At 33.8% G+C, this 12,107-nt stretch overlaps 1 protein-coding gene across 4 annotated transcripts in view; it reads left to right on the top strand.

The window, feature by feature from the left end:
* PCDH11X (protocadherin 11 X-linked) overlaps positions 1-12,107 on the top strand; it is a 663,262-nt gene that overhangs the window by 176,588 nt on the left and 474,567 nt on the right. The window contains exon 4 of one of the 4 annotated variants that reach the window (XM_084789431.1): positions 6,224-6,301. The exons of the other annotated variants lie outside the window; for them this stretch is intronic. Within the exon in view, the coding sequence (XP_084645557.1) occupies positions 6,224-6,271 (48 nt within the window). The 3' untranslated portion in view covers positions 6,272-6,301. Of the gene's footprint in view, positions 1-6,223; positions 6,302-12,107 lie in introns of those variants that run through there. 4 annotated transcript variants of the gene reach the window in all.

Raw genomic sequence — 12,107 nt, 5'->3', positions numbered from 1 at the left:
GCAAAAGGTAGCAACGAAAGACAATAGAATATTATTTAGTTTCCTTTAAAGTAAAATGCAAGAATAGATTAGGATAAAAAAAAACAGTGCTTACAAAATACAAAAATCAGTTTTTGCTACAATATATGTTTGTGAGGTTTCTGTGTGTAACATGCATGTGTTTGTTGTGTAGTGAATTGTCTTTCAGTTTAAAAGCCTGAAAATCAACTTGACAATTTCTACTTAATCATAACAATCAGATGTAGTGTGAATAAATTAAAAAATAAAAAATTTAAAATGAAGGATCCTATAGGAGGTAATACTTACATCTCATTAGTCACATCCAACCATAGGTATTATCTCTACAATCCATTGACATTTGTTCCGTAGTCACTGCCTTTTTCTAATTTTGTTGCTAAATTACTAATTCTAAATGTAACATGTAATACTTACTCCCTTTCATTTGTCCAAGTAATTTCTACAGTGTACCCTGAATGTTTTTTCTGTATCAGACATACAATCAAATTATGTCTATGATAGACAAATTTATCTTTCTCTTATATGCAGAATAAATACTAAGTCATACTCTCTTTCAAGAAATTTTGTAGTCTTAACTATGTCTATATGTGCATTCTATTTCCAACAATGAAATGTAGCAGATATTTTTGATTCCATTATTCCATTTACTTAACTATGCCATTAACTGTGATGATCTTATAAATCTATACACTTTTCCAGAACTAATTTGATAACTCATTAAGCTAAAACAATTCTGCTGGCCAACTATAATAGTTAATGTACAGTTTTGTAGATTAACAAATGTACAAATAATTTTAACATCCAAGACAATTTAATGAAAATTGCTACATGAGAATCATTGAAAAGTAAAATAACAACAAAAAGCAAACACCAAAACATGTATGTGGTGCAATATTATTTCTTTTTAATTTGTATATCAAGTTACATCCCAATTGATTGTAGCCTGCTCCATCATCTCCTCCTGATCCCTCCCTCCCACCTTCTTCCCCCTATCTCCCTCCTCTTCTCAGAAACGGGAAGCCACTACCCATACCAAACAACCCTACCACATCAAGCAGCATCATTACAGAGCTATCCTCATCCACTTAGGCCATGCAAGGCAGCCCCTCCAGGAGAAAGTAATCAAAAGCAGGCAAGAGAGTCCATGCCATAAACAACACATTATCAACTTACTAAAGAATCCTCATAAAGATCAAACTGCCCATCAGCTACATATCTGTAGGACACCTAGAGACAGTCCATTCATGCTCCTTGGTTTGTGTTTCAGTCTCCACAAGCCCCCATGGGTATAGGTTAGTTAACAAAATTCTTTAAATAGTATAGCAATCACTTAACTCTTTCTATTCATAAAACACAGAAATTTTATAAAATTTAAATTGTTCATGTAGATGAGTTCCTCCTATCCTCTTACACACTATTTTATGAAAAATTTCCCCACATTTTATTTCTTCATTGATGCTAGAAAAGGTTTTAGTATGTATTTCAAATACTCTCATTCTTGTTTCATTTAATATTTGTGAATTATACTCAGCTAGCATAAATTAGAAAAATCCCTATTTGTTGATTATATCTAGCCCCTGTCTAAAGAGGTAAGATAATAATTTAATAAAAGATGCATCATTGTGTGTGATTTCTTCAATGAAAAAAGCAAATTTGTATATGTAAACATATACACATATGATATATAAAATTAAATGGAGGTAATAGATTTTAAATTTACTTCCCCATTTAAAAGGCAATAGCATGTTTGTTTGTTTGTTTTATAAGTCTTCAATTGTTTCAAGCAGACATTTTTTCTTTTCTTTGGCCCTTCTTTCACTCAATATCTTCCACTAAGGTGTGGGTAAGTGGTATTGGCAATGATTATTTGTAACAGAAGTATGTAAATTTAGCAAGCAATACCCTTATTTTGAAAGTTATGTTATTAACTATTAAACGACATAAGACATGATTAATATATATCAGTTGATAAAATGAAAATAATTAATAATAGTCACTTTCACCCATATCCATTCATGGATGTAATTTTTTAATATAACCAGCTAAAACTGTTTTATTGATCTCACATTAATACTATATCAAGAGACTCGTCATCCATAGTACCTTTTCAATGTATAAAACATAATTATATTTCAAATCGTTTGACAAGAAGTAATGTAAAGCAATATCCCAAGCAATTTATAAAATAAATAGTTTAATGACTTCAATATAGTTAAGACATATTGGTATGAATAAGCTATGTAAATCACGAGTCATCAAATTTCTTTAAAATGTGTTGTTATTAATTCAAGTGGAACCTGTATTTTTTCCTTTTTACTTCAGTAGTTTTAAAATATTAAGTATTGATTACATGGTACAAATTAGAGCACTATTTGACTCCAGAGTTATGATAATTGAAACATTCAAATTATATGTACTATTTGAAAAATTAATGTTAATAATGTCTAACATATACTATAATTCTATATTTTATAATATAATTGCTTCCAAAACTTCAAATTTCAGCAATCTTTTAGAAAGAATTATAAATAACTAGAGATCTCTTAGGTAACATATACCAGGCACCTATGTTGCATTAAATTCTAAAAAGCAAGCAAGCAAGTATTTAATCAGGAGGAAATTATGAATGTTTAGTAGTTCCATGTGTTACTGTAAGACACAGTGGGAAGTAAAGTGTGATGAGGTAGGACCAGCTGTCAGGTTGAACCCCTGGCATTGCAGGTTTTCATTGTATGGTCTTTATCCCATTTGAAGCACAGGATCTTTCTCTTTCTAGGAATGTCATGATATCCTGGTTAAAAGATGTTAAGTATAAACTGGGTAGTGTATAATGTGTTCTTGGCACAGCATATAATAAATACTCAATAATTTCACGAATTACACTAATTAGCATAGAATATATTTGTGTCTCGATAAAAAGGAAATGGTATTAAATAATAATAAAACTAAGATGAAGAATAACAATATGCAAAATTGTTTTGGATTCCAGATATTTTGTTTTGGATTAGCTTACCTGGTTAGTATATTTGGTGTTACTTTGACATGTCTTTCATGCTTTCTGAGACTCTAATCATCTGCATTTAAATACAGAAGGCTGACTATTTAGAACTTTAAACAAGATGATAATTTACAAACAAGAAAATGACAATTCTCTATCAAATATTACCAGATCAACATAACTAAATAAGTTTTAAATGCTGTGCATTTCATTTCTTTCTTTGAAAGTCACTGAAATTGATGAGTACTCCATTGGAAATATCTTATTAACATTTCATGAAAGTTTCAAAATTCCCAACTTCTCATCATACAGGAGAGGTTAAAAAAAATCTGTGTCTGAAATTTATTATTTAACCTATGAACTGAGTTTATATTATTTTATAATAACTCAAACATGTGAGATTTAAATTAATTAATCAAAACCAGAAGTTTAAGAAACTGAACTAACAATCAGTAGTAAAGTAATAACCATTTTGAATTGATAACCATATTGATTATCCTCCAAAAGAAGAGAGGGAAGTGATGCTGTGTCCCTGTGGTCTATCAGGTACTCTGAGGCATCAGAATGTGTATGAGCTTCAGAATCAGAGGACATGAGTTAAAGCCATGAGTTTCCAGTTATTTAGTTCTGATAATTGTGTGCCCTAAAACTACTTGAGTCTTATATTTGTTTTCCATAAAAAAGCTATATACTGCCAAATACATAAAGGTTTGGAAGTTAATTGAGAAATATAAAATGTGATTTGCACATAACAGTCACTTAAAATTGTCCTTCAGGTAACCCACATAACTGCCTGTTAGGAAAATAATGCTAGCATCCATCTTTATTTTATTTTATTTTTAAAAGTATTTTATTATGCTTCTTTTTTAACATATGCATTTATATTTTTGCACATGAGTAAAATAAACTACATACAGCAGGAAGAACTATGAGCCAATAAAAAATTTTATAGCTGTTACATTCATAGTAACAACTTGTATTTGGCAAAAATGAAGTAAACCCCTTTCCTAACTTGTTGGGTCTAAATTTCTGGAAGGAGATTAATATCTATCATACCTCATCTCTATTAACTTAAAACATCAGTCTTAATCTAAAAACATCTTAACCCGTAACCTACAAAGCTTAATTGAAAGACTAAACTATCTGGTCTTCAAACTCATCAGAGACTTGAGAAGGTATAAAACAGTATGGCATGAAGGAAGACTAGCAGATGTCTTACTTCTGCTCATACAATGAACAGAGAACCATCCTTAATTGCTCTGTGCATCCTGTCTACGTCATACTATCACAATGTTAGAACTGTGTAATGTTTGTTAGCATCCATCTTTACATTAAAAAATCTTGGATGCTACATTTCAAAGTTTTACTGACTTGACAGAGACAACTAGTAAATGCCATGTTTTGTATTTTGACCAAATTGGGCTAACTCTCAATGCTGAATGTTTTCATGTCCTCTATTTAGTTACTAGAATATGACCACATGTTTTTCTTTAAGGGTAGTTTGCAATATAGTATTAAATATATGATTGATTATATTTTATTATTTTTCTCATATATAGAAATAAATTATAAGATAGTAACTGTTTTCTAAATTCTTATTGACTTTATATGAGGAGAACTTGTACTATTTTTTTCTCCTTTATTAATTTATTCTTGTTACATCTCAATGGTTATCCCATCCCTTGTATCCTCCCATTCTTCCCTTCCTCCCATTTTCCCCTTATTCCCCTCCCCTATGACTGATCCTGAGGGGGATTACCTCCCCCTGTATATGAGAACTTGTACTATTATAGCCATCTGGTTTACTAAATTTTTTGTTTATTTTTTCGTAGGGTCTCACTTTTTAGTCCTTAGAGTTATTATTAACCTCCTGATTTTGCCTGCCAGTTGCATAATCAGCTTTCAGTATGCCTCAATTTTTGAAAGTCCCACCGTACTTCAATTTGGTTCATTAGGGATCAACTTCCCACATTGAAACATTAGAGGATCACACTTATATAATACAACAACCGAAATATTTAACCATAGGCTACCAAAGTTCATGTTTAAGTTATAATGTAAAATATATTCATTCATTCATGAATAGTCCTTAAGTCTTATCCCCCATCAGTGAAAAGTCCAAAAGCACACTCTCATCTGGGATTCAAGCCAAAGTCATTTTAGCTATAGACTGTAACAATAACAAAAATATAATAGATTATGAAGAGGATAATCTTTCCTATTTTAAAACAGAAATAGGAAGCAATAAGTGACTCAAAGAAAACTTAGCACAGAAAGCAGTAAGCCTATTTTTTTTACCTTACATTTTTGTCATAGTCCCATCCCTCCTCTCTTCCCAGTCCCATACTCCTTCCATTTCTCCCCTTTCCTTTCCCCTAACCCTCAAAAAGGAGAAGCCTCTCCCCTTCCCATCAACTACAGCTCATCAAATCATCAAATCATCAAAAGGATGTGTATCCTTTTTCCCTGTGGCATGGCAAGGCAATACAGCTAGGAGCAAGTGAACAAAAAGCTGGAAATAGAATTATATAGAAACAGTCCCTGCTCCCCTTACAAGAGAACCCACATGAAGCCTGACCTGCTCATTGCCTACATCTATGTATGAGGCCTAGGTCCAGTTCACACATGATCCTTGGTTGGTGCTTCAGTTTCAGCAAGCCCTTCTGGGCCCCGTTATTCCTGTTGGTCTTCTTCTGGAGCTCCTGTCACCTCCAGGGCCTTTTCTTTTTCCCCCCACTTTTCCATAAGACTCCATATACATTGCCCAATGTTTGGCTGTGAATCTCAGCATCTGTTTCAATCTGCTGCTGCACTGAGTCTCTCAGAGGATAACTCTCTTAAACGTCTTTCTGGAAGAATAGTTGAGTATTATTAATAATATCAAAGGTTGGCTCTCTCCCATGGGGTGGGTCTTGGCTTGGGCCAGGCACTGGTTGGACATTCTCTCAATATCGGCCCTATCTTTATTCCTGCACATCTTGTAGAGAGAGTAAATTTGGGGTCAAAGTTTTTGTGGGTGGATTGGTGTTCCCTTACCTCTACAATGAGACTTGTATAGTTAGAATGTGTTCTCTTCAGACACTAGGGCCCCTGCTACTAGGAGTCTCTGGCAAAGTCCCCCTCATATTCTCCCAGGAGCCTACCCTGACTTAGGTCTCCAGTTTTTCACAGGGATGTCCTCTCACATAGTTTCTCTTTTCTTTGCAGGCCTTTGTCCTCACACTCTGCTCTCCCCAAGTCAAATATCCACCTTAACAACTGTTTGAGCTGCCTCTTCTACTTTGTTCCCTCTCTTCAACCAGTACCTCTGTCTTTTCTATTTACCCTTTTGAGTGACATTTGTGTAGTCTCTATTGGATTCTTGTTGCATATCTTCACTGTGTCTGTGCATTGTAGTATGTTTATCCTGTACTATATGGCTAAGGCCACATAAGTGAGAACATACCATGTGTTTCTTTCTGAATCTGCATTAATTCACTGCATATTTCAAGATTTCCTTGTTTTCAATTGTTGAGTAGTATTCCATCATGTAAATATACCACAGTTTCTTTGTCCATTCTTCAAGTTGGTGGACACCTATGTAGTTTCAAGAATCTGGCTATTATTAATAAAGCTGCTACGAACATAGCTAAGCAAGTGTCCTTGTTGTATGGTGGGGCTTTTTAGATAAATTTATGTATAAATAAAAGATAATATTTTATATAAATAATATTTTACATCTTGACTGTTCCCCTTTTTCTTTTTCCAGTCCCCTCCTCCCATTCTCCCCTCTCCCTCTTCTCAGAGAAGTGGGAGGACTCCCCTGGATGCCAACTTGTCCTGGAACATTTACTTGCTGCAGAACAGGGTGCATTCTCTCCCACTAAGGACAGATAAGACAGCTCAGTTAAGGGAACGGATACTAAATGGAGGCATCAGAGTCAGAGGGGGCCTATCTCCAGTTCTTGGGAGATGCACATGAAAACCAAGCTCTTCATCTGCTACATATATGCAGGAGCCTAGGACCAGTCCAATCCATGCATGCTCTTTGGTTGGTAGTTCAATCTCTGTTAGGCCCCATGAATCCAAGTTAGTTTACTCTGTGGGTCTTCTTGTGGAAACCTTGGACCTCAACACTTTCAATCCTTCCCTCAACTATTTCCTAGTACTCTCCAAGCTCTATGTAATGTTTGGCTGTAGGTCTATGCATCTGTTTCCATCAGAAGCTGGATGAAGCCTTTCAAAGTAGTTATGCTAGGCTCCTGTCTGTAAGCATAGCAGTGTAATATTAATAATGCAAGAGACTGGTTCTTTCCCTAGAGGTGAGTCTCAGGTAGGGCCAGTCTTTGGCAAGCCATTCCCTCAACCTTTGCTCCATCTTTATTCCTGCACATCTTATAGGCAGGACAAATTTATATTAAAGCCCCATCTTTGATAATTTTGCAAAATATAATCACAGGTTATAGGAAAATTTGATTTACATTTGGAATATTTGACTTATGCTAGATCCCTATTACCTCCTCTTTGGTCTTTTCACTGAACATATTCTTTACATTTTCTATTAAATCCAATCAGATTTTTTAAAATCTGTATTTGTAGACCTTAGAAGGCAGTTTTAGTCAGTCTTTTTGAAGTTCTACTATCTTAGCTTTCATTATGATAGTTTTTAAAAATGTTTTAATGTTCTCAGACAATTGAATTTCATTTTATATCCTCAGCCTACTATTTTTATCACACCAATGTATTTACCTTCTATTTTTATAAATGTTATTTATCCTGATGAGTTATAATATCCGTAGGTATTTCTGCCTGTTCTTCAATTTTGGCAAAAATATCAAACCTCTTTTTCAAGCCCAGATTTTGTTACAAGGATTTATGCTTAAAACCATGCTTAAAAACTAGGGTATTTGTTCAAATGCTAATGAATATGTAAAGCAAAATCCTGGGTGTTAGAATTTTCATTTAAATAGAATATTCCTCCTAGTATTGTATTGAGGTTAATATGAATGGAAGTAAGAAGTCTGGGGAGAAAGTTCAGTCAGTAAACTGTTTGTAGTGGAAGTCTGAATAGCTTATTTTAAATGCTGACCACCACATTAAATGTGGAAGAACAAAAAGAAAAGATAAAAATAAGAGGAATATAAATACATATATCAAGGTGGCATATACCTATAATTTCAGTGCTAGAAATGGGGAGACAGGAAGATCATAGAGGCTTGAAGCTAGCTAGTAAAGTCAATCAGTGAGTACCAGATACTCTCACAGAAAAAATAATGAGGAGAATCAACTAAGTAAGACATTCTGGCATTGACATTGATGACACTCATGTGCACCCATTCATGAACACACACCCACACACATCTACATATGCTATCTAGGCCAGGGAAGTATATCAGTGCCTTGTTCAACTATCATCAGGGAAGGTTCATCCTGCAGCATATTGGAGCAAATAGAGAGATCCTCAGCCATACATTAAGAATCAGCCTTAAATGGGAAGCCTCCAACAAATTACTCCTCCCAAGGATCAGGGAACTCCTTGAAAGAGGAGATAGAACAAATTTAAGAGACAGAAGGGATGGAGGACACCAAGAAAATAAGGCCCTGTAAAATTAATGCTTATTCCCCCAGTGGTAGACCTCCTACTCTGACAGACCTCCTCCAACAAGGCCACATCTTTTAATCTTTTCAAAATATCCCTACCAGCTGTGGATAAATTATTCAAATAGATGAGCCTATGAGGGCCATTCTCATTCAAACTACCACACTCCTACTTGAGTCCTCATAATGATAGTTGTAAATCAGTATTGCCAGTTAATGTAATCAGCACATTCACATAAAATACACCATAATATACATGTGTACAAACATGAAATATAGATGGAAACAGAAATGGAATGAATTTTCTTAAAATCATCATTTATATTTATTCACAATTCTGTTCCTAATATAATGTTATCAATTACAAAAGAAATTTAATCCTTAATTCAATTTGAGGGCCTTATTTATTTTGACATAATTTGTGTCCAAGGAATATAGAGTCAAAACTGTAACCTTTATTTTTTAAATAATGTATTTTATTATCTTAGACGTTAGTATAATCAGAATTATAATTTCATAATTTTTGGAAATAGACTTATGTAAGTATGTAAATCTTACAACTAAAAAGAAAAATCTTACATGTAAGTTCAACCTATTGAGTCTGCCTCTAAAATATTCTCAAAAGTGAGAAACTCAAAAACAAGACCCTGTGACTAGTACATACTCCTGACATTTACCTCTTTGGGGGATCTTTTCTTTGACACTAACATACGTCCTCAGTACTTACTTCTGAATTCACCAATTTTAAACACTGGAAATCTCAAGAAATATACATAAGCAGACATACACTAGTGTGCATATATATGATGCCATATATAAAGGGCTATTTAATTTGTTAAAGTTTCTGTCATCATAATTTGATACCCTTCTTTTGCCTTACAAGCCATTTAAAACAAGAATTTTCTAACTCAAGCAAATGACATTGTCTAGAGTTATGTCAGCAGTTTCATCTCTTCTTTTTTAGAATTACTAATTTGATGTGACTTAATTTTAAACCCTGTTTACTCAGATTTTATATTTATTTCTCAAATTGTACACACAAAGGGACTTTCATTCAACATGAAAAAAATTAAGTGGGAAAAATTAACCTTATCTTCAGAGGTTGTTTTAAAATATTTAAATGATCATATGTGTAGAAAAACTATTATAGACAATCAGAGATTCTGGACCTATAAATATGGGGAGTCTAATGAGTTTAGTATTGCTAAGGAAAATGGATAATTGTTTCTATTATTAGGGAATGGAGTTGGAGAATAATAATTCCCATATGAGTTCATTCAATAATTCAGAATTGACATTTCATTTCCTTGTCAATTTGTTGAATTGTATACTACTCTGCTACTGCCAATAACTATAGCATTCCATCATTCATAGAGTGTTTTCAGTAAACACAACATAAACAATGGTGGGAAAGGTAAGCATTTTAGAATTCTGCCTATTAAATAATGATATAGTACTAACGACACCACAACCTCTTAAATAATCTGTTTTTAACTTATCTGACTTATCAAATTAAGTTGGTTCTAGATTCCTATTAAAGGTACCATTATTTTCTCCAGTGTTTCTGTTCTCCTTTTGTTTCAGGTAAAGAGGGCAAAACAGAACATTTTGCTCTATGTTTACTGGCAAGTTACTGAGCGATGCAGCCCATTGAAAACTGAGCAAGACATAGGAACATAATCCACTGTACTCTACTAATTACAAACATTTTTAGCCATACCAAAGGCTCAGTCTGTTATTCATAAACCAGTTTGTTAACTCATTGTTTTGCCCTTACCCTCAAAACAAAAAAACCAAACCAAACCAAACAAAACAAAAACAAAAACATAAAGAGAAACTCTAGATAAAGCGGTGCAATTGTTTATCACTTGGGAAGGATGTTTAAATCAGGACCTCACTATGCTCCATAGAAGATCTTAATTCAGAATAATTGATTAAAAGAATTAAGGAGGTGAATAGAGTGGAAAAGGTAGGGAGAGTGGGAACAGGAAGATAAGATCAAGGATATTACAATTGGGATATTATGTGAATAAATTATAAAAATAATTTTTAAAAGTTTAAAAAAAGAGTTAAGAAGAGGCCACACTTACTTAATCACAATCAAATATGTGGTCTCATGATTTTCACTTGTCTGTTTTTATATGCTTGATTTGTATTACAGTGTTGGATAAGTTAAATTTTGCCTGAATTTGGATGAGTTTTATAATTTTGGAGTGTTCCAAAAAACTCTTACATTTTATATTGTGCAAACATGAAAGAAAAATGCACACATATTGTAATATTGCCTACTAATAGCATAGACTTTCTCACCAGTATTGAGAAGTACAACTTGATGTTTCAGGCTGTGCAACTGAGTGCCTATTCAAAACTTATGAGGCCTCTAGTCAGATAGAGCTGGAGTGGTGCCTTTGTGCTACATTCATTTTAGTACAAATTAGATGCAAAAAGAGTTAATGAGTTATAATAAAGTCTTCATAAAGCAAATAAAACAACTAAACTTGAACAATATCAGGTGTAAGACAAAAATCTCATGGAAATGCTACTGTAGCGCTGCATAATGATGAGGAAGCGTTGGGAATTATAGTATTTAAAGGGGGAAATTCATAAGGGAGATTGAGTGAGGTGTGAAAACTATCACTCTATTTTCTTAGTGTAAGAATACTTATAAATACAATTAGAAAGTGATTTATGACAGTACTATGATGATAAAATATTATCATGACAAAAAGATGGATCAAAATAAATAGAAAGAATCCAAGCTATTTTTGCTGTACATAAGTCACACAAAGAGATTATAAGTTATGTTTTTATCTTCAGTATGAATCACTAAAAGTTTTAAACATTGTTTGTGATATTTTTAGGAAGGTTGAGGTACTTGATTAGAGGTAACATCAGTTTCTCTAACAGTACTAATCAAAATGAAATAAAACTTTATCTTATGAACAGATTTTACCAGTGATTCTGGAATATCTATTTCCACATATGAGACTCTAAACATTAATAACTCATCTAGAGTCCCAATAGAATGTCCTCCCCTCCGTCTCAGTTTCCTGGTAAGTGAAGGCTTTCATGGGACATGCCCCATGGGCTAATATGCAGATATAAGTGAGTATATACCATTTGACACTTTCTGCTTCTGGGTTAACTCACTCATTATGATCATTTCTAGCTCAATCCGTTTATCCACAAATTTCGGGAATTCCTTGTTTTTAATAGCCTCCACTTACCAGGAAACTGAGACAGAGGGGAGGACATTCTATTGGGACTCTAGATGAGAGAAGCATGGGAGAATGGCAAAGTAGAAGGATCCAGAGGGTCCTAGAAACCTACAAGTAGAACATTATGATAGGCAGATTTGGGCTCAGGAGTCCCACTCAAACTAAGGCACCAGCCAAGGACAATACAGGCGGTAAACCTTAAAGCCCTACCCAGATCTAGCCAATGGACAGAACACTCTCCACTGTAGAGTGGAGAGTGGGATATTACTTTCTCGCATACTCTGGTACCTCACCTT

This window comes from Acomys minous, assembly GCF_964271855.1.
Source record: "Acomys minous genome assembly, chromosome: 7".
Classification (NCBI taxonomy): Eukaryota; Metazoa; Chordata; class Mammalia; order Rodentia; family Muridae; genus Acomys; species Acomys minous.
The sequence above is the reverse complement of the archived record's forward strand: the minus strand, read 5'-3'. Positions and strand labels throughout refer to the sequence as shown.